At 36.9% G+C, this 24094-nt stretch overlaps 1 protein-coding gene across 2 annotated transcripts; it reads left to right on the top strand.

Annotated features, from left to right (window-relative positions):
* Positions 1-11512: 11512 nt before the first annotated feature.
* LOC110665058 (WD repeat-containing protein 26 homolog) lies at positions 11513-24006 on the top strand. Of its 2 annotated transcripts, none has more exons than XM_021825036.2 (5): positions 11513-11747; positions 14060-14878; positions 19269-19370; positions 21185-21814; positions 23625-24006. In XM_021825036.2, exons 2-5 carry the CDS (start codon positions 14081-14083, stop codon positions 23838-23840), a joined length of 1746 nt encoding a protein of 581 aa, XP_021680728.2. In that variant the 5' UTR covers positions 11513-11747; positions 14060-14080; the 3' UTR covers positions 23841-24006. The 2 variants fall into 2 exon arrangements, with proteins under 2 accessions (XP_021680728.2, XP_058009217.1); XM_058153234.1 differs by having other exon boundaries at positions 13980-14878.
* Positions 24007-24094: the final 88 nt, after the last annotated feature.

The following is a 24094-nucleotide window of genomic DNA, read 5'->3' as shown; positions in this document are numbered from 1 at the left end:
AAATTAATTATTAAATGTGGAGTCTTTTGATAAAATCAAATTAATTTATAAATTTTTAATACAATTATAAAATTATCGGCTTATGTAACACCTATCACTTAGATTAGACGTAACATTCATTCAACAATGAGATATTCTTTTTAAATAAAAGTATTATTTTAAATATTAAAAAAAATAATTTAAAAAAAATTATTTTATTATTTTAATATTATTATGATTAAAACTTAAATTATTTATTAATACTCTTTAATTAGTATATTTAAAAAAATAATTTTCTCAATAATAATTTAAATAATAATACTAAACAGACTTTTAGCAGTAAAAAGTGTGTTAAAAAATAAATTCATAGAAAGTTGAATATAGTTTCACATATAACATAATATATATTTATAGTATATGAATTATACAACACATGTGATATAATTTCAAATAAATAATACAATGAAATGAAATGTATATATGTAACAAATTAACAACGATTACGTTGACTTAGGTAATTAATGTGGTAGAATTATACATGAACATGCAAGCATGCAATAGAGTAGTCTTATATTGATAGAAGCCGAAATCATAGCGTTCGAGCAATCAAATCTGATTAACAATTTCAATGAATCAATTCATTTTAAATATAATTAATTATAAAATATTTATATTCATCCAAAACCTAATTATTATTGTTAAATATTATTTGAAGCTGTTTAAATTTATATATATTAATTAATAATTTACAAATTAAAAATTTAATAATCTTATAAAATATTTAAATTATACTTAAGTGAAATATAACATTTAAAATTTATATATATTATTATAAAAATATATTTTTATTTAATTAATTTTTTTAAAATAAATTCAAATAATAGATATTAATACATAAAATTTGAGTTTATAAATTTAAATTCCCTCTAAATTAGAGTATATATTGTTTGAATTGTTGTCATCCACAATAAATAAAAAAATATATGAAATTTTTATATGTTATTAATTTATTAAGTAGTCTATATTTAATATTATTTTATTAATTTTTATTTATTATATTTAAATGTATACGATAATTAAAAAAATAATTAAGTAATATATTTTTATAAAATGTAACGCCCCTAATTTTTAAATTTATTATTTTTGGGTAAATATTGATATTTTATTTTATTTGAATTTTAGGAAATTATTTGAATTTTTTTTTGGATTTTAGAAAACGGGTTCGATTTTCTGAAAATATAAACTTTGATGATTTTTAAAAATTAATTTAAAGACCACGTGGCAAAATTAAAAATATATTTGTAGGCTACGCATTTTTCTGAGTTTTCTAGAATTTTTGGGCCTCGTTTTCGGTCCAAAGACAGAGTAAAAATTTAAAATTTTATATTCCGAATCGAACCAGCCGAATCGAACTAGACTGATCGGACCGGTCCAATCGGACCGACTCCTTCTTCTTCTTCTTCTCTTTTTCTCCCGCGCGCGTTTCCTCCTTCCTCTCTTTCTCTCCCGTTTTCTCTCTCTTCCCTCCTCCCCTTGTCGCGCGCGCCTCCCTTCCACCTGCAAGCCGTGGCGCACGTCTCAGCCGCTCGCCACGCCGCGCTGGGCAGCGGAAAAAGCGCTCGAAGATACGCGACGCTCAAGCGCGCTGCTTCGTCTTCCCGGTCGATCCGGCCACCAATCGGATCGGGTCTTGTGTCTAAATCTATCTACTCGTCGAGAGCTTTCCATAGACACCAAGAACACCGAAATCCATAGAGCTGTTTGTCCAATTTTTATCCGGAAAGTTTTAGCCCATTTTGAATTTTGGACTAGATTTCTCACAAATCGTGAACCCCACGAGAAAACCGAGAGTACCAGAGCACTCCACCCGTCGAGAGCTTCGCGGCGATATAAATTTCAAATTTTTCCGACACAATTTTTCGGTGGGTCCCACGGAACTTTGTAGTATTTTTCCGAGCATTAAATGAGTTTAGAAAATTTCGTAAAATTTATGTACTAACCCCCGTGTTGTGGGCTTCGTGTAGGTATCTTCAATTCTCAGAAATTCGACAGTTATCCGGGTCTGTGAATTTCCGACCAGACAGACCGATTACCAGGAAAGTCTCTGAATTGGATCGAGATTTTGGCTATCCCACCATTGTCAGACATCCCGAGCACGTCCTCGTAGTCGGAATTGGCATAGGTAAACCCGAACCTTACTTTTTCATAATTTTCTAGTACTTAAATGAGATTAAAAATCCGTAAAATATTCGTGGTAGCTCAGAAAATTATGATTCTTTTTTCATTAGCCTAGTAATATTGCTAAGGACTGCGGTGCAAAGTTTTAGAATTTTTAGAGTTCATTTGGATAGTTTTTGCAAAAAGAGTTAATTATAAAGATTAAATTGAAATTTTACATATTGTGATGGATGACGGTTTGGATAGGCCCAGGAGAGGCTGTGTGATGTGATTGAGTTGTGGATATATGGATTGTGAATATAAAAGTGTATTTTTAGCCCTTTTACAAATCGGGTAGGTTCTAGGTATAGGGGAGACTCTGCCAGATTTTCGGCACGACTTAGGACGTATTTGGTCTTTTCTTAGTTTGTATTGAGTCAAATTTATTAAATGATTGTAATAAAATTATCAGGTGAGCCGGGACAGCCTTCTTCCTCAGCCCAGCCGCCACAGTGACCGCTGTCAAGTCTGTGAGTAAAATATTAATTTTAATTGTAATTTTACTATTATTATATGTTCAAGCATGCTCATGCATCACTTATATGTATGTATCTATGTAGTTAAACTCTAGGCATGTTTTATGTTGCATTCATAACTGTTAAAGTGCCATGGATGTTGTTGTGATAATTTGGAGCAGTGTGCGTGCGTTGGCGTGCGTGTGATGTGGTGTTGACTATGGATAGGACGGGTAGACACGGCTTGAGATCTTCGCTGGGACCCAGTCCTTCGGGGTAGACACGGCTTGAGTTCTTCGCTGGGACCCCGATTTGGTTTATTAAGCAAAAGTCCGGCTTGAGTTCTTCGCCGGCACAGGTTGGATTTAAGAGAGCTGTATAGGGGATCAGCTCCCATATATTATGATTGATATTACTAGGTGTGTGAGTGCTCCAAATTACCTTTTTGATGTTATGATATGAAATTATTGCTGATGTTGCATTTCACTCTACAGGGTGCATTAGCTTAGATAGTTATAGAGATTATGGTTAAATTTTATATTTTACTCTCTGAGTCGAACGCTCACTCCTGTTCAATATTTTTCCAGGCCAGAGGATGATATTTTTGAGGTTAACCTGCTTTTCTCCCTCGCAGGTCGTTTATTCATGATTGTGTAATTTTATAAACTTCTAGAATTTTCGCATGTGTTAGAAATATTTAATTGATTTGGGTCTGTAATATAAATTGTTATTTTGGACCTGTAAAATTTTTATCACCTGCATGTTTGATAGACTAGATGAGGGAGCTGAGCTCCCACTTATTTTTATGTTGATATGAGTATGTGGAGGGTGAGCTGAGCTCCCTAATTGATTTTTTATTGTGTTTACAGGTCGGGTGAGTCAAAAACTCCCCGTTGGAAGGTCCATTTTATGGCCGAACTCTGTCCAGTTGATTTCTTGAAATTGGGCCCAAATGGGCCTTAGAGTTGGGTTAGTGAATAGTTAGGCTTACTACGGGCCTCGGGGGCTTTAGGCTGGCCCAAGTCCTAGTGCCGGTCCGGCCCATAGGTTGGGTCGTGACAAATGTGGTATCAGAGGTTAGGTTCCAGATTCTTAGGGATTGTTTGTCTAAAGTGTTGGGAAGAGTCTACTAGGAGTCACATGCGGAAAATAGGGTCCATATTCGTCTTGCATTGTCATCTTTGCTTCTAGTTTTTGCTTCATATAATTTTGTATAAATATGAGTCTATAGAGCTGTGTAACAAGTTGTTTTGAATATTATGAGCTAATGCTGCTGAATTTCAGGAAAATGCGTAGAAGCAGGAGAGCTGCCACTGCACCAGAACTAGATGTGCCTGATGAGGTGTCAGCACAGGATGAGGCACCTGCCCCGAGGAAGTGGGGTAGGAGGCCTAGAGCTGCTCAAGTAGAAGAGCAGCTGCCACCAGTTCAGGATTAGTCTTTTATGGCACAGGGTCCCATGGACCGTGGCAGCTACTCTAGCTGGGTTGCAGAGAACCATCGACATGATGGCGCAGTATATGGTCCACCCTCCACAGCAGCAGTAGTCCACCGCACCAAGAGGGGAACCTTACAAACAGATAATCAATTTCAAGAAGTTAGTGCCTGGTACTTATGATGTGTCAGACGATGCATATCGGTTTTTGAATTCCTGCAAACAGGCAAGAATAGAGTTGCAGTTGACTGATAGAAGACTTATAGAGTGTATACAACATGTCATGGGGCCTATGCCTATACAATGGATGAATGACTACATATTACCTCGGATAGAGGGTTTGTCGTGGACTCAGTTTGTGGAACTGTTTATCAACCGGTTTGTACCAGAAAGCTTTAGAGATCAAAAGCAGTGGGCCTTTGAGGCCTTAAGACAGAATGGCAGGTCTGTAGATGAATATGCTACAGAATTTCTAGAATTGAGCAGGTATGCCCCTACATCAGTTGCTATAGAAACTATGAAGGTGAAGAGGTTCTTAAAGGGGCTTGACAGGAGGTATGCAAACCTGGCCATGATGTCGAATCAGTCTTTTGATGTGGTGGTTGATCGAGCCAGACAGATTGAGATTAGCTATGCTGTGGATGACAGCGGAAGGGCAAAGAAAAATAGAGCAGAGGGTTCTTCAGGTGTTTCTCATATGTGTGCCCGGATAGTGGTGGCCAGAGTAATTACAGAGGAAGAAGTAGGAACAAGAAGAGTGGTTTTAGACACAAATCTCGAGGGTTCAGACCAGGGTACAGATCTAGCAGTGGTCATAGTTCGGTAATGCAGCCTGGTGCAGTTCAGATCCTCCTTGGCACCTTGTGCACAAGTGTGGAAGAGGACATTCAGACCTTGTATGATGGGTTTAGGAGTATGCTTGTGTGTGGCCAACTGTGTCGGTTGCTAGGGAATGCCCTGTGTTCAGCGAGCCACAGATGGGGTCACAGGGTTCTGTTGCAAATGTTCCTCGTCAGTTGTATCCTGGTGCTTCCAGCATGGTAGGCAGTCAGTTCAGTGGCCAATAGGGCCAAGGACAAGGGGGACGTGGATTTGGAGGCAGATCAGGAGGTAGAAGTCAGTATCAGGGTTCTGCCACTCAGGGTAGGGGTCAAGCTCGGGTTTTCACCCTGACCCACCAGGATGCTCAGGCTTCCAATGCAGTTATGGCAATTATTCTTCTGGTCTGTTCCTATGAGGCTCGTGTTTTAATAGATCCGGGTGCTACGCACTCATTTGTCTCCCCTGTGTTTGCCATGAGATTGGGTAGAAACCCTACCACTTTAGAATACCCTTTGTCTGTAGCTACCCCGCTCAGTGACAACATAGATGTACATATGGTTTTTCCAGGTAGCCCAGTAGTAGTGGACGGAAAGATCCTCCTAGCAGACTTGGTTCCTCTACCAGTAATGGATTTTGATGTAATCTTGGGAATGGATTGGTTGGCAACTCATTATGCCACTTTAGACTACAGGAACAAAAAGGTGTATTTCCATATACCTGGTGAGGAAGAGTTTAGCTTTGATGGTGACAGGGGCGTGGCTCCATATAATTTGGTGTCAGCAATTAGTGCTAGAAAAATGTTGAGGCATGAATGTCAAGGGTATTTGGCATTGGTGAGCGATACATCTGTAGGAGGTGTCAACATGGAAAATGTTCATGTTATCAGAGAATTCATGCATGTCTTTCCTGAGGAGCTTCCAGGTTTGCCACCAGGAAGGGAAATAGAGTTTTGCATTGATGTTGTGTCAGGTACAAACCCCATATCAATGCCGCCTTACAGGATGGCACCAGCAGAATTGAAAGAGTTAAAGGAGCAACTACAGGAGCTTCTGGACAAGGGTTTCATATGTCCGAGCACTTCATCCTGGGGTGCTCCTGTTCTATTTGTGAGAAAGAAGGATGGGTCATTGAGATTGTGTGTTGACTATAGACAGCTGAACAAGGTGACTGTGAAGAACAAGTATCCACTTCCTCGGATCGATGATCTGTTTGATCAGCTCCAAGGGGCTAGATTCTTTTCCAAGATAGACCTGCTATCAGGCTACCATCAGTTGAGAATCAGGAATGAGGACATGTCCAAAACGACATTCAGGACAAGATATGGTCATTATGAGTTCTTGGTGATGTCTTTTGGACTCACTAATGCACCAGCAGCCTTCATGGACTTGATGAACCGGGTGTTCAAGCCATTTTTGGACCGTTTTATCATCGTATTCATAGATGACATTTTGGTATACTCTCGGACCGAGGAAGAACACTTGTGGCACTTGAGGATGGTGTTGCAGACGTTAAGGGAGCACCAGCTATATGCCAAATTTTCAAAATGTGAATTTTGGCTAGAAAGCATCTCATTCTTGGGACACGTGGTTTCTAGTGAAGGTATTCAAGTGGATCCCAAGAAAATTAAAGCTGTAACTGATTGGCTTAGGCCTACAACAGTCACTGAGGTGCGAAGTTTTCTGGGTCTAGCGGGCTACTATAGGCGTTTTGTGCAAGATTTTTCTAGGATAGCGGCTCCCCTAACTAAGTTGACTCGGAAAAATGTTCCATTCATTTGGACAAAGGACTGTGAGGAGAGTTTCCAGAAGCTTAAGGAGTGTCTAACCACCGCCCCGGTGTTGACACTACCGATGAGTGGCGAAGGATATATCGTGTACTGTGACGCATCCAGAGTTGGCTTAGTGTGTGTTTTGATGCAGAATGGAAAAGTAGTGGCTTATGCTTCAAGGCAGTTGAAGAGGCATTAGCAGAACTACCCCACCCATGATTTGGAAATGGCGGCTGTAGTCTTTACACTAAAAATCTGGAGACACTACCTGTATGGTGAAGTGTGCAAGATATACACCGACCACAAGAGTTTGAAGTACATCTTCCAACAGAGGGACTTAAACTTGAGACAGAGGAGATGGATGGAGGTTCTAAAGGACTATGATTGCAAGATGCTTGGAGCAGAAAATCTTTTGGTAGCTTGGCACACATTTCAGCAGAGAAGAGACTGTTGATTCAGGAAGTACATGAGTTGATGGATCAAGGTTTAATCCTAGATATTTCAGATGAGGGGGTATTGTTGGCTCATTTTTCACTGAGGCCAGACTTGCGAGACAGAGTTAGAGTTTCCCAGCACAGAGACCAATAATTGATGAAGATCATAGAAAGAGTACAGTAAGGTGAAAGTGGAGAGTTTGGATTTGCCAATGATGGTGCCCTTATACAAGGTTCTAGAATATGTGTGCCCGATGTAGACAATCTCAGAAATGAAATCATACAAGAGGCACACTATATACTGTACAATATCCACCCAGGCTCCACCAAGATGTACCATGATGTGAAAGATAGTTATTGGTGGAATGGCATGAAGAGAGACATAGCAGACTTTGTGTCCAAGTGCTTGAATTGTCAGAAGGTGAAGTTTGAACACTGTAGGCGTCGGGAAGCTGCAAGAGCTCCCTATCCCAGAATGGAAGTGGGAAATGATTACTATAGATTTTGTGACTGGGTTGCCTCGTACCACGAGAGGAAATGATTCGATATGGGTAATTGTAGATCGCCTGACTAAATCTGCTCACTTCTTGCCTGTGAAGACTACATATTCTGTGGCACAATATGCCTGACTTTACATTCGAGAAATAGTCAGATTGCATGGAGTTCCTGCTTCCATAATATCTGACAGAGGGCCCCAGTTCACTTCTCTGTTTTGGAGGAAGTTGCAGGAGGCACTTGGCACACAGTTGAACTTTAGTACTGCTTTCCACCTCGCATGCACGGACAGTCCGAAAGGACAATCCAAACACTGGAAGACATGCTTCGCATGAGTGTTTTGGATTTTGGAGGTCAATGGGATGATCAGCTAGCTTTGGTGGAGTTTGCCTACAACAACAGTTACCATTCTAGCATAGGGATAGCACTCTATAAGGCACTATATAGAAGAAAGTGTAGGTCTCCTCTGTGTTGGACGGAAATAGGAGAAGTGAAGGTGCATGATGTAGACCTAGTGCAGTACACTTCAGAGATAGTTCCTTTAATCAGGGAACGATTGAAAACAGCTTTCAGTAGGCAGAAGAGTTATGCAGATCCCAGACGGAGGGATGTGGAGTTTGCAGTAGGCGACTACGTATTCCTGAAGGTTTCTCCGATGAAGGGAGTCATGAGATTTGGAAAGAAGGGCAAGTTGGCACCTCAGTATATTGGACCTTTTGAGGTTACTGATAGAGTTGGAATAGTTGTCTACCGGTTGGAGCTACCACCCAACCTTTCTCATGTTCATCCTGTGTTTCACATCTCCATGCTCAGGAAATACATTCTTGATCCTTCTCATGTACTACAGCCGGATGTAATAGAGCTAAAAGAAAACTTGACGTTTGAGGAGCAACCTGTAGCCATAGTGGACTACCAAGTGAGACAGCTAAGATCAAAACAGATCCCTATGGTTAAAGTTTTGTGGAGGAGCCAGTCAGTGGAAGAGTGCACCTGGGAGTCAGAACAGGACATGCGTAGCAAGTACCCTTATCTGTTCAATGTGTAATCTTGTACTTTATTCTGCCTTGTGTAAAATTCGAGGACGAATTTTCTGTAAGGGGGGAAGAATGTAACACCCCTAATTTTTAAATTTATTATTTTTGGTAAATATTGATATTTTATTTTATTTGAATTTTAGAAAATTATTTGAAATTTTTTTTGGATTTTAGAAATCGGGTTCAATTTTCCGAAAATATAAACTTTGATGATTTTTAAAAATTAATTTAAAGACCATGCGGCAAAACTAAAAATATATTTGTAGTCTACGCATTTTTCTGAGTTTTCTAGAATTTTTTTTGAAATTTTTGGGCCTCGTTTTCGGTCCCAAGGCAGAGTAAAAATTTAAAATTTTGTATTTCAAATCGAATCGTACCGGATGGAACCAATCGAATCAGACCGGCTCCTTCTTCTTCTTCTCTATTTCTCCTGCGCGCATTTCCTCCTTCCTCTCTTTCTCTCCCATTTTCTCTCTCCTCCCTCCTCCCCTTGCCACGCCGCCGCCTCCCCTGCCACCCCAGCCCGCCACAAGACGCCCTACCAGCCGCTACCTAGAAGGCGAAAAGGCGCCTGCGACGAACGCAACGCGCAAGCGCACCGCTTCGTCTTCCCATTCGAAATCCAACCGATCCGGCCACCAATCGGACCGGGTCTTGTGTCTAAATTCATCTACTCGTCGAGAGCTTTCCATAGACACCAAGAACACCGAAATCCATCGAGCGGTTTGTCTAATTTTTTCCCGGGAAGTTTTAGCCCATTTTGAATTTTTGGGCTAAATTTCTCGCAAACCGTGAACCCCACAAGAAAACCGAGAGTACCAGAGCCCTCCACTCGTCGAGAGCTTCGCGGCGATATAAATTTCAAATTTTTTTGACACTGTTTTTTGGTGGGTCCCACGGAATTTGTAGTGTTTTTCTGAGCATTAAATGAGCTTAGAAAATTCCGTAAAATTTATGTACTAACCCCTGTGTTGTGGGCTTCGTGTAGGTATCTTCAATTCTCAGAAATTCGACAGTTATCCAGGTCTGTGAATTTCCGGCTAGACAGACTGATTATCGAAAAAGTCTCCGAATTGGATCGAGGTTTTGGCTATCCCACCATTGTCAGACGTCCCGAGCGTCTCCCCATAGTCGGAATCGGCATAGGTAAACCCGAACCTTACTTTTTCTTAATTTTCTAGTGCTTAAATGAGATTAAAAATCCGTAAAATATTCGTGGTAGCTCAGAATATTATGATTCTTTTTTCATTAGCCTAGTAATATTGCTAAGGACTGCGGGGCAAAGTTTTAGAATTTTTAGAGTTCATTTGGGTAGTTTTTGCAAAAAGAGTTAATTATAAGGACTAAATTGAAATTTTACATATTGTGATGGATGACGGTTTGGATGGGCCCAGGAGGGGCTGTGTGATGTGTTTGAGTTGTGGATATATGGATTGTGAATATAGAAGTGTATTTTGAGCCCTTTTGCAGGTCGGGTAGGTCCTAGGTATAGGGGAGACTCTGCCGGATTTTTGGCACGACTTAGGACGTATTTGGTCTTTTCTTAGTTTGTATTGAGTCAAATTTATTAAATGATTATAATAAAATTGTCTGGTGAGCCGGGACAGCCTTCTTCCTCCGCTCAGCCGCCACAGTGACCGCTGTCAAGTTTGTGAGTAAAATATTAATTTTAATTGTAATTTTACTATTATTATATATTCAAGCACGCCCATGCATCACTTATATGTATGTATCTATGTAGTTAAACTCTAAGCACGTTTTATGTTGCATTCATAACTGTTAAAGTGCCATGGATGTTGTTGTGGTAATTTGGAGCAGTGTGCGTGCGTTGGCGTGCGTGTGATGTGGTGTTGACTATGGATAGGACGGGTAGACACGGCTTGAGATCTTCGCTGGGACCCAGTCCTTCGGGGTAGACACGGCTTGAGTTCTTCGCTGGGACCCTGATTTGGTTTATTAAGCGAAAGTCCGGCTTGAGTTCTTCGCCGGCACAGGTTGGATTTAAGAGAGCTGTATAGGGGATCAGCTCCCATATATTATGATTGATATTACTAGGTGTGTGAGTGCTCCAAATTACCTTTTTGATGTTATGATGTGAAATTATTGCTGATGTTGCATTTCACTCTACATGGTGCATTAGCTTAGATAGTTATAGAGATTATGGTTAAATTTTATATTTTACTCTCTGAGTCGAACGTTCACTCCTATTCCATATTTTTCCAGGCCATAGAGGATATTTTTGAGGTTAACCTGCTTTTCTCCCTCGCAGGTCGTTTATTCATGATTGTGTAATTTTATAAACTTCTAGAATTTTCGCATGTGTTAGAAATATTTAATTGATTTGGGTCTGTAATATAAATTGTTATTTTGGACCTGTAAAATTTTTATCACCTGCATGTTTGATGGATTAGATGAGGGAGCTGAGCTCCCACTTATTTTTATGTTGATATGAGTATGTGGAGGGTGAGCTGAGCTCCCCAACTGATTATTTATTGTGTTTACAGATCGGGTGAGTCAAAAATTACCCGTTAGAATGTCCATTTTATAGTCGTACTCTATCCGGTTTATTTCTTGAAATTGGGTCCAAATGGACCTTAGAGTTGGGTTAGTGAATAGTTAGGCTTACTACAGGCCTCGGAGGCTTTAGGCTGGCTCAGGTCCTAGTGCCGGTCCGGTTGGGTCGTGACAAAATCATATTAATAATTGATTAAATTAATTTTTATTTTGCTTAATTATTTATTTTATTTAATAAAAATAAAAAATAAATATTTTTTATTTTTTAAATGTGAAATAAATAAAAGTAGAGAAAGTAGAATATAGTAATTAAATAAAAATTTTAACAACATTATATTTCATTACATTTTATTGTACACAAAATCAATAAAATTATGAAAAAAAAATGTAGTTTTACATTATCCAGGTAGAAGTAGAAGCAATTATGTATCGTTCGGCTCACTGTACCTCTATCTTCAGCATTAGGTGCATAACCTTTGGGGAAACTCTCTCCGCCTTTTTCTTTTCTTCAATCTACGGCTTCCACTCTTTCCCTGAAACCCTCTTTCTTTTGTCTCACAATCAAGGCTTCCTCAAAATTTCAAACAAAATCTGGTAAATTTCCATATAATTTTTTTTATCAGAAATGTATTTTTTTTGCCTTGAATCGCTGCTTTGTGTTTGTTTTCCTTTTCTCTGGATGTTCTTCAAAACTGGGTTCGGCCAATTTGAGTTTTGGATCTCGAATTTGGGAACGTGCGATCTGGATCGCAGTTCCATACGGGGGTGGGTGAGGGTTGAGCGATCATGGTCACACTACTTTAATTGAGCTCATAAGCAGTGGATTGTTTGTATTTGATGTAAGTTTAAGCTAATCCATGTCTTCGGAGTTTCTTTAGCATGATGATTGCTTAGTTTCCAACAGTAATTACATCCCCAAAATTTTATATTTAAATGGAACTACTTTGATATCCTGGGTTATCCTGTAATTGAAAAGAGACAGAAGAACCCGTATATTAGAGTTAAATTAGGTATCAAATTTTATAGAAATGGGTATTAACATGACCTTGTGACTATTTGATGATACTTGGAAATCCATAAAGTATTTTTAATGACCTTGGACAACAGGTATTTTCTTTTCTGGTCATGTTAAAATAGTACCTCTTGCTTATCAGAAGTTGGAAATTTGCTTATATAAACTCTTAATCTTGTATTGAGGAAGACACTGTTTTTAGGATAATCCATGAATAAAAAATAATGTTTTTATGTGCTTAAGGACAGAAAGGATAAGGTAATTCTATTTATGCGTTTTTATATATGATTTAATAGAAGAAGGAACAAACCTTTAATTTGGCTTGATTAGGCTTTTGACTAATATAAGATTTATCATGTGCATTTCAGTCAAGGGTAATGTTCTTGAAGTCTGTGTGTGATCTTGTTATTATGTTCAATACCCTTGGTTAGAATACGGATGAAGTCCCTAGATTCATGTAGTTGTCTGAAAACCAAATTATGATACCTCTAAAATCTCAAGTTTTTTTTATGGATATTAACTTGTGGGTCATTGAACAGGGCCTTGGTCTGATGGTAGGAAACATGAACCATAATGTAGAAACATAGGACTGTAAGGAAGTATGAGTTTAGTTGGCTCAGTTTGAGGAGTTTTTGATTGTTAAATCACAGATTCGTATTCCTTTACCATTGGCTTGATATAGTTAGTGTAAAGGGAAACACTGATAATTGGAGTTTGTCTGAGGTTTTGTATCTTTTCCAGTGTTGGCAGTTACACTTGCGCAGAGACATTTATCTTAAAGTTAGGCTTAGCTCATACCTCAATTTCAGAATGGTTCTACTCTCAGTTAGGCTGGTCAACTGACTAAATTTAGGTGTGTACACTACCTTGAATTCTATAAATGAATCCAAGATTGGGCCAGTCTCATTTTTCTATACTGGCTTGTAAGCTATAGGATGACATTACTGAATTTACCATTTTATCTCCTCAATAGAAAGTTGTGGACATACGACCGGCTATTTTATATGATAGTGAGTGTTGAGCACTGAAGGAGCCACATGCGTCTAAGATAAGAGTTGTAGAGATGAGAATGTTAAGGTGGATGAGTGGCTATACTAGACTAGATAAAGTCCGTAATGAGAGTATTAGAGAAAAGGTAGGAGTGTTGCCAATTGAGGATAAGTTGAGAGAAGGGAGATTGAGGTGGTTTGGTCATGTGAAGCGTAGATATACGGAGGCTCCAGTTAGACAAGTAGAGTACATTAGGTTAGAGGATAGAAAGAAAAAAAGGGGTTGACCTAAATTGACTTGGAGGAGAGTAGTACAACATGACCTAGAAGCATTACACATTTATGAGGATTTAACCCAAAATCGTTTAGAGTGGAGAAAGCGAATCCATATAGCCGACCCCAAATTTTTGGGATAAAGGCTTAGTTGAGTTGAGTTGAGTTGAATTGAAAGTTGTGGACATCCAATGGAAATTGATCATTAATTTTTCTTGCAAACTGAATTATGACATTTTAGATTAGCTTTTATGTTACCAAATTATAGCTATTATTTTCAATTCCCAATGGCAGAAGCTTCTGCGTAAAAAACAGAAAACTGGAATAGACATACTGTATTTGAGGAAAGGCGTTGACAGGGTGGTTGGGATGATAGAATTCTTTTTCTCTAATTATCCCTGATAGGAACTTATGATCAACATTTTTTTTTTCAAGTTATCATCCTTATGATTTAGCCTTTCCATTATTGTATGTAATTTCACTTGGTCATTTTGTGGTTCTTTGCTTTATCCTTGCATTCAACTTTAGAATCTACAAACCTATGTTTTGCAGGAAGGTATTTCTTGTGATCCATTGGACGATTTTCATACATATATATTCCTTTTATTGTTTGTATATTGTTGCTATACTAGATGGGCTGAGGTGCACATTTCATGGGAGGAGTGGAGGATGATGAACCAGCCTCAAAACGCATGAAATTAGCTTCTGGAGAGTTGAAAAGTCTTTCCAACGGATCTTCTCTAACAAAGACCATAGTTGGGTCTTCAAGGGACTTGATGGCTAGGCCCCTGCAATCTGAAGGGGACGATGATGTTGTTGGCTCAAAAGGAGTTATTAAAAGAGTTGAATTTGTTAGAATAATAGCCAAGGCGTTATATTCTCTTGGGTATAAGAAGAGCAGTGCTCGTCTAGAGGAAGAGTCAGGCATCCCCTTACACTCATCTGCAGTAAATTTATTTATGCAGCAAATTCTTGATGGAAATTGGGATGAAAGTGTAGCTACTTTGCATAAAATTGGTCTAAAAGATGAAAGCATTGTTAAGTCAGCCTCTTTTCTGATATTGGAACAGAAATTTTTTGAGCTTTTGGATAGGGAGAAAATCATGGATGCTTTAAAGACATTGAGGACTGAGATTGCTTATCTTTGCATCAATAATGGTAGAATCCGTGAGCTTTCTTCCTGTATTGTTTCTCCTTCACTGTGTGCTTCAGTTGGGTCTTCTAATCAAGATGATGCAAGGATGAAGTCTCGGTCAAAGCTGCTGGAGGAATTGCAAAAGTTGCTCCCACCAACCGTTATAATACCTGAAAGGAGGTTGGAATATTTAGTAGAACAGGCTCTTACCTTGCAACGAGATGCTTGCATCTTTCACAACTCCATGGACAAAGAAATGTCATTGTACACAGATCATCACTGTGGAAGAGATCAGATCCCATCTCGAACTTTGCAGGTTAGAACATAATCCTTTGATTGGAAATCAAGCTTTACATAGAGATATTACTTTGTTTCTTTGGTTTAAGTTTACTGCATGTTGGAAGGTTTTCTTCATTAATTGGGATTTATGTTTTGATGATTACTAGATTATAGTCATGCAGAATTGTTGTCTTTTCTGTCAAATTCTTGGATGGTAGAGCACTATGCTTGAGGTTTTTCTGTGAGGATAAGGGCTTCACCTTTCAAGTTATACTCTGTCAATTAACATCAATTACTGTATGATGTGGTATTTATTTGAAATTGGTTTGCTGCAAATTTTTTGGTTTTTTTTTTAATTTATTTAAATTATTGATAAAGAAGTTATTTTTAACCTTCTTCCTGCTCCTCTTTTTCCTGGTGGCCATCCAGCAGTGAGGTGGCTCAGAATTACAAATATAGGTCATGGATGGTGGATTCTTAAGAGTCAGTCAGTCCAAGTTCAGTATCAAGTAATGGTAAATTATCAGATGTTAATTTTAATAAAAAAAAGGGCCGAGGGGGGGTGGGGGGGTGGGGTGGTTAGCAAGGAAGTCAACTTGAAAATCTGACATGGAATGGTTTGAGCAATCAAGTAGCATGGAGGCCTAGGGCTTCAAAACAAGAGATTTGGGGTTTGAAATCAAAAGAGAAAATGGTCTAGGTTCTCTACTTCGAATGGTGTTTGAATTACTTAAAATTTGAGGGCCAAAAATGAATGTTTTGGTTCAGGGGATTTACAGGACCGGTTCATTGGAGCCTTTTTTTTTGTAAGCAAGCTATTTTTTAATTTTTTGAAGCCTTTCTGAAAGGGAAATTGATGAAATTGAGTTGTGAAAAGTGTTTACAGTATTAGGCTTGAACTATGAATTTTTAATTTAAGTTTAAAGTCATTACACACAGCAGCCAAACCAACCCCTAATTTTTATAAGAGGATCGTTGGATTACTTTGTATTAATAAACTCTTGGAATAAATTACAAAAAAGGGTTAATGACCCAAAAAATCTAAAACTATAAGTATTTCCTGTTTTTGTAAAGATTAGGGGCAGTCATTTCTGAAGATTATTGAAGTGGGTTGGTCTTTGGTAATGCCTCTGATGCTGGTTGAAATATGTCCTTTATGGAATGAGAAGCTTTCCAAATTTAGGGTGGAATGTTGTGTTTTGATATGGCTTATTGAGCCTTTGTTACTGAATCTGTTTTACACACCTTTTTTAAGATCCTTGTGTAAAATTAAAACAATACATGGATCTTTAGTTAATATTTGTGGAAACTGCAAGTGCTGATTGATAGACATTGCTTAAGAGTGAAAAAGAAATTGAAAGTGAAAATGAGAGATTGGCGCAAGAAGTTGGATGAAGATTGAGATAAAAAATAAAGAATGTGCAAAAAGTATAGAGGAAAGTGACAAAAGGGGTTTTGCTGTTTGTGGTGATTTTGATAGAGAAGGTGAGACGCAAAGATGAGGGGGAGTAAGATCTTGAAGAAAGAAATACAGAAGAGAACAAAATGGAAAAAGAAAAGATGAGGGGGAGTGAGATCTTGAAGAAAGAGGAAACGAAATGGAAAAAGGGTGGTTTTGTCATTAAAACCCCTTTTACTCATTTACAACTGACATATACCATTTTGATAGGGATAATGGGATATAAGAGAAAACTATGTTTAAATCTCAAATGTCTATATTACATGTTTTTGAAATTAGGATCCTAATTAGCAAGTTTCTAATCGTTCATTTCCAGTTTGTGATTGATTATGCACTCATTTCTGTGTTTTTGTGTGACTAGTGAGTGGACTGTTATATGATCAGAAAGTTCCTATATAATGTTGTGATTAGGCCAGCTAGATGCATAATTGAGATGGATGTGAAAATCCAAGAATGGCTGAATAACAAGGATAATTTTTTGGAGAGGTAGGAGTTGCATTAATTGATGATAAATTTAGGGAGTGTCATTTGCAATGATTTGGCTGTGGCCAAAATAAATCTATGAATGCACTTGGCAAAATAGTGTGAATTTGAGCAGTAGGAGGTCAAAAGAGAAAAAGTGAGCCAAAAATAGTGTGTGCTGAAGCCTGAAGTGGTAAAAACTGATATAATATCAAATGAAGACAATGGAGACAAGTAAACCATATGGCTTCTCTAACTATTTTGGGCCAATGAATTAGTTAAATGGTTTGAGTGTGAATGTGTATAGATTTTGTATTTTTGTTGTCAATGATTGGGGAACCATTGAAGAATTTACAAAAGCAGGCAAATTGTAGACCATAATTTAAGGTTTTAAATAATGGTATCAAGTTCAGTATTAAGCTGTATTGGACCATATCATCTAGCACTGCTGTGCATTTCTTTTAAAGAACGTTAACAGAATAACTCAACTCAATGCTAGAAAAAGAATTTAACCATATATATTCTATATATCTTGTAGATTTAACAATTTATAGTTTTCTAAAATAATTTAAACAAATAATAGTCAAACAACCGAAAAATACCAACATAATATGTTCTTTTTAACGAAGCTTTTGGAGCACCCATTGTGATTGAGAAGTCGAGTGTTTTGATGCTAAAACTAGAATCTGGTGGGCTGAAGTGAAAAACAGGAGAAAACAAGTGTTTAACTGCTGGATGGTAGGTGAGAATATGGTTGTTGGTAGTAAAAAGTTGTAGTTTTCTCTATGTCTGTATTTCAGTATCAACTATAACAACCACCATGCAATGGAGGTACATTGGTCCATAAAAACTACATCATCTCATATTGGGCGATATGAGTGAATAAAAATTCACTGTCCTGTATTGCTGAAACTTGTATTGATGGCTTAAAATTTGGTGAAGTCAATAATTACTTACCCTCATTTCTTAAACCATGATTGTGGTGCTAGAAGTTATCTAGACAGAAACATAAATAGGTGCATGAGCAGGATATTGTGAGTGGCCTTTATGTGCCCCAACTACTAACCCATGTGGCTCAACTCTCTCTCTCTATCTATTTCGCACATGCATATGCATGAACACTCACACACACTTATTTGCACCTGAAACAGTTACCTTCTGCTTCTTTCTTAAAAAGTGATATTTCTGTTTTAATTTTATTTTTATCATAAATTACACTATCAAACTAATGGTATGCTTACAATTACTGGAGAAAGTTCCATCAGTACTTATATAGAATTTGTATTCTTTTATAATAATGAATATCTTTGGCTTCATTAATCTATTTTTTGACTATATACATTAAACATTTAACATTAAGGAACAACTTTTCTCGAGATATCTTATGCTGAACTGGGATCTTGTTCATACTGATAATAGCAGTATTCCAGATATTATGGCCATTCATTGAGCTTGGATATTTTAGGAAAACAAAGAATCTAAGATTTAAGTTGGTGATGTCACGGAAGTATATTACTTTTGTTGAACATTGTCAGATTGTCCTTAGTCAAACAGGATATGTCTTGTAGGAACATAACATAGGTACTAAAAGAAAATAAAACTGATGATCCAACAGAGTGTACATTACAGAAAGTGAAAATAGATTTTTTTTTTTTTTTAATTTGACTAGTTAGTTACATAAATAGGTTTATAGTTAATTTGTATTTTGACTTGCTGATATCTATTAAGTTGGCGACTAATATTTCTTAGATGTGAACGTTGTTTTGTGGACGTAAGATATTTATTTCCTTGAAGTCCTACCTTTCATAAAGTTTGTTTATCTGTCTAGCGCTCTTTCTTTGATTTTCTTAAGGAGTTCATTAGTTTATGGTTAATTGAAGATGGAACTTTATAATTCCTATTTATGTTACAAATGCTTCCTAGTTAGATTTAAATGGTTTATTTTGTGGGAATTCTTGTTAAACTTCATATATGACTCATTTGTGCTTGTGTGTCTGGCTATACCCTTCAAGGAGCATCAACTGGAATGGGTGTCCCCCCAACAGTCTATTCTACCATGTACGATTTCACCTCTCTGATTTTTCTTTTCTCTCCCTCCCCTCACAACTGAAAGGGGGGGAAATTGAAAAATAGAAAAGAAAGAAAAAACAACTGCCCCTTTTTTTATCATTTGATCTAAAGATTGAGGGATTTGTAATTTGTTATGAATATCAAAACTTCCTTTGTTTACTTTGATTGCAGTAAACTATCAGGTTAATGGCTTCTTCTTTGAGAAAAGATTGCATACTTTTAGTTATATATGTTCTTATTAGGGGTGACTAATGAGTTATGACTATTATTATAATTATTATTATTTAAAAAATCTATTGTCCTCTTAATTTGCTTAGTTTGGAATTTTATTTCCTCAGAGTGGAACAGAATGTTTCATTTGCAATTTAGTGTTTTCCTTTTCCGTGTATTGCTGATACCTCTCTATTTAATTTTTCTTTTATCCACACTGAAACAGATATTAGAGGCACATTCTGATGAAGTGTGGTTCTTACAATTTTCACACAATGGGAAATACTTAGCTTCATCATCCAGTGATCAATCAGCAATCATATGGGAGGTATAGTTGATTACTTGGAGAACCTATATGTTTTTCGATTGTATTTTGGCTATCCTTTTTCCATCATATGTTTTTCAATTTACTTTAATGAGATATGCATTTTCTTCTGAGATCATGTTTCCGTGTATATTTCTTTTTCTCCCTTTGTAAGATTTTTGAGTAATGCATATCTTCTTATATAGCATTTTATTGTATCAGTGAAGCTAAGTTTTATTCTTAATGATTTTCCCATGACATATTTTGCATGCAAATAATATATGTTTCTGGTATGGTGTCTTAACACAATAATCAATTTCTGTTGCCATTTCAAAGCATTATCATTGATTTTATCTTTTATTCTCTCTGTCTCTTTCTGAACTTGTTTCATTATTCTCTGTGTAATTGAAGTTTATATAACCACATTTTCATTACCTTGGAACAGAATTTAATGTTTGAAACATCTGTTAGGAACCACCGGCTTTGGCAAATCTTGCACAAATCTCCATGTGGACAAATGACCTAGATAAAAGACATGCTGCTGAAGTAATTAGATTGAATTTATTTTGCATATTATATTGGGTACAACATATCATACTCTAGATGAAAGTATCTTTATGCTAAAAAAAAGGACAAAATCCAATGTCCACAATTTGATGAAAGGAAAAATCAATGAATGTATAAACTGCATTGTTAGCATTTTCTCGAGGTTGGATTGTTTCAGATATCTTCTTTATAAACTACATTGTTAGCGCGGTTCTCAACTGATGACTATGGGCAATACCCGTTTCTTTTTAAATGTAGCCATAGATCTTTTTAAAGATGTAGCCCTAAATGGATGTAATTAAACAAACACATCCTTGTAGACAACCCTACTGGTATGGGACTATGGGTTTAAGGCTTGATTAAATTAATGCTTTGGACTTGTAATGTAATAAATTTTAAAGGGATTATATTGGTAGTATTGGCCAGGGTTTGAACACCATTGTCTTACTCAATAGATGATGTGCCAAAATTTCTTTAAGTTTAAGAAAGCTTTTGCTTTCTTTTTCTCATGTTACTGAAGTCATATTTTTGTTTTGCTTAGAATTTTAGATCGTATCTCATTGCTATACCTGTCAATGTGGCTAAAATATCTTTGGATCTTGTGATGTCCCAATTTTTAGAAGCACAACAAAGAGCAATTGTTGTAGTGATGTTACCCTGGATGATTATAGTTAATTTTTTATCATTAGATTTTATCACAATAAAGAAAATAAATCACCTGAACCGTAATTAATAGCAACATATTCAAGTATGGATGAAATTAATATCCGAATAAGCAAAAACAAAGCTTCTAAGGGGTCTTAACAATGTGACATGGAAAAATAAGGATGACTGATGAGCTGACTAAAATGCTTTCCCTTTTATATATATATATTATACAGATGAAAAAATAAAAAAAAAAAAAAGAGAAAAGAAAAGAGTGGTAAATGGCTTGTTGGTGCATGCAGCCACAAAGCTAATGGCTTCCTGTAGGGTCATGCTAACTAGAAATAAATGACAATCTCAACTAGGTGCAATGGATTTCACTATGCAACTATATACCCGCTCCAAGTAAGAGCACTTGTTACAGAAATGTTTACAAGCAAAGGATCCTTTTCTCTTCCTTCTCTCTTGTTGTTGTTGTTGTTGTTGTTGTTGTTGTGTGTGTGTGTGTGTGTTTTAATTATTTGCTTGATTGTTATGTATGATGCCTTCTATCCAAAGCTTAACATAGCAAAGTAATTTTGTCATTCCATTTATTAGTGCCATGATATTTGATTTTTTTTAACAATAAACTATTAAATACTCGTTAGGTTGATACAAATGGTGGAGTTTCTTTAAAACATCGATTATCTGGTCATCAAAAACCTGTATCCTCTGTTTCCTGGAGTCCTGACGACCGTCAGCTCCTCACCTGCGGAATGGAGGATGCTATAAGGTGCTGGGATGTTTCATCTGGTGAATGCCTCCTTGTTTATGATAAGGCTGGTCTTGGCCTTATTTCCTGTGGGTGGTTTCCAGATGGAAAATGGATATTCTCTGGCATTAATGATAAGAGTATCTGCATGTGGGATTTGGATGGAAAAGAGCTAGAGTGTTGGAAAGGGCAACGGACCATGAAGATATCTGATTTGGAAATAACAAGTGATGGGAAGCAGATCATAAGCATGTGCAGAGAAACTGCCATCCTGTTACATGATAGGGAAGCGAAAATTGAGAGAGTGATAGAGGAGGATCAAACAATAACTTCTTTCTCATTATCAAGAGATAATAGGTTCTTGCTGGTTAATCTTTTGAACCAAGAAATCCACCTTTGGAACATTGATGGCAGCCTCAAGCTTGTGTCCAAATATAAAGGTCACAAACGTACCCGTTTTGTTATTAGGTCTTGTTTTGGGGGACTTGAACAGGCTTTTATTGCTAGCGGTAGTGAAGACTCACAGGTATGGATTTTATTCTCTCCCTATTTTGTTTCTCTTTGATTTTTTCATTTTTTATGGTTCTTTATGGATAATCTTCTTTGAATGCTGGTCTCTCCTTCTTACCCCATGTCCCACTGGGGAGGGAGAGGGTTTTGGTTTTTTTTGGGGGGGGGGGGGGGTGTGGGTTGGTTTGTTGGGCACTACGGGCAGGTGAGTGGTGATAATCTGGGCAAATCATTCAAGAGAAAGGCATTACATGAATTAAATATCGTGTTTAAGAAAAGGAAGCTGTGTTTTCATTCTAGGACTTTTCCAAGAAAAAAGTTGGCTACTGCATGTCCGTGTCACTCGTGTAATTGCTTGACCATGCGATATTTTCTCTTGTAGATCTAAATTTGAGAATTGTGCAACATTTAAAATAACAAAAAATTCTGTCCTCATCATGACTCTAAATCAGAAAGAAAATTGTTTAATACTCAGACTCCACTTGATATGAGTTTAATTGAAGGCCTGAAATTATGTAGGAGCAACATTTAGACCTAAATTTGAGAATGCAACAGTGTGATTGTTTTGTGTATTTGGTTTTGTCTCTAGAAATGATGGAATGGTAATTTGTTATTGTGATGGGTGACAGTGCGGCTCTGGCAGCAATAGTTATAGTGGTATTGGTGCCTAGTAGGCAGTTCGTCCATTCCAGCAGGAACGAATCAAATATAAAATTATGAATTTATTACCACTTGAGCACAATTATGTTAAATCATGAACTCAACTCATTTTCAGCCCACCTTGATTTACTAAAAAATTGAACTTGTCTCAGCCTTTAAGCCAAACTTTGCCCAACATCAGGCTTGATGAAGAGAATGCTCAGTGGTTTCTCTTATATAGGGAGATAGGGAGACTTCCTTCTGGAGTCATCCCAAAACAAAAGTGTGGCAATATCACATATATGTATTAATGTATGTGCGCAAACATTGACATGCACAAAATGCATGCATGCATGTATACAGAGACAGACTATCTGGACTTCAAACTAATTTTAAGATCAATCTTCTCTCATTCCCTAACCTGCTTTTGCATTGTGCATTCTATGCTGGTATTTCAATAACATTTTTGTCTTCTTTTGCCAGAATATGAATGCAGCTATGTTATTTGCGTCAACATTTAGTTGCTCATAATGTGATATTTTCTGTTCTTTCTAGTGGTGAAATAAAAATTGGAAAATTATTCTTTTTAACAGTTTTTTTGGGCCAAAAAGCCTAAGAAATAGGTCAGATACACTAACAGATGTTTGTCAAGGCATGTATGTATATATTAAAATCGTCTTTTATATCATGTTTATTTATCTTGTTTGGTTTTTCTGGAACTTTATTGTATGGTTGATAGAATACATAATCAGGACTCTAATTATTTGCTCACAAATGTTGACTGTTAAATATTAGACATTAGAATTTTTTTGTGATACATGAATTCACAATATGAAGTCTCAGAAATGTCTAGTTCCAGAGTCACTGTATTATATATCTTTTCCACCTTTTCACAACTGAATTGGCTGAAATATGAAGGATATCTTAGTTTATATATTTTGATGTCATGGTCCTATAATCTCTCTACTTAAAAGGCTGTTGTCATTATTGTCACTGATGAATTTTCTGAATTCATCGATTTATCTGGACTTTGAAGTTACAATGATCCTATTTTTTTTTTATCAAGTCAATTTTATTTATGTCTGTAAACGAGTGAGAATGTCTACTTTCTAAGTAGTTATGTTATTTGATTTAGGATCACTAATTTCGTTTTCTGGCGATTTTATAAATCAATTTTGCTTCTGTAGGTATACATATGGCACAGAGGGTCAAGAGAGCTCATAGAGGCTTTGCCTGGTCATTCTGGAGCTGTTAATTGTGTCAGCTGGAATCCAAAAAATCCACACATTTTGGCATCAGCTAGTGATGATCGAACAGTTCGAATATGGGGCTTGAATGGTCTACAAATGAAACACAAAGGTGCTCACAGCAATGGCATCCACTACTGCAATGGGGGAACTTGAAATGAAACTGAAAGCGTAAAATCTAAAGATAAATTCTTCTTTTCTTGACCATTGCTTTCATGTATATGCTCTGTTTTCATTGCCAGCAGAAATTCATACCAATCAACAATGTGAATCATGCAGCAACTATCTGATAATAAATTTACTATCATTAACATTTGGTTAATTCTTTCCTTATTCATTGCTGAAGGGTGTTGGAACAAAAATAATATTTGCTGATGCCTTCCTTCCAGCTGCCAGGTGATAGCTTTATA

Source organism: Hevea brasiliensis, chromosome 9, assembly GCF_030052815.1.
Source record: "Hevea brasiliensis isolate MT/VB/25A 57/8 chromosome 9, ASM3005281v1, whole genome shotgun sequence".
Classification (NCBI taxonomy): Eukaryota; Viridiplantae; Streptophyta; class Magnoliopsida; order Malpighiales; family Euphorbiaceae; genus Hevea; species Hevea brasiliensis.
This window is presented reverse-complemented; position numbering and strand designations above follow the sequence as displayed.

Coding starts and splice junctions, on each gene's coding strand:
- LOC110665058 (XM_021825036.2), top strand. CDS start 14,081: ATGGGAGGAGTGGAGGATGATGAACCAGCCTCAAAACGCATGAAATTA. Junction 14,879..19,268: donor TCCCATCTCGAACTTTGCAG/GTTAGAACATAA, acceptor ACACTGAAACAG/ATATTAGAGGCACATTCTGA. Junction 19,371..21,184: donor AATCAGCAATCATATGGGAG/GTATAGTTGATT, acceptor AATACTCGTTAG/GTTGATACAAATGGTGGAGT.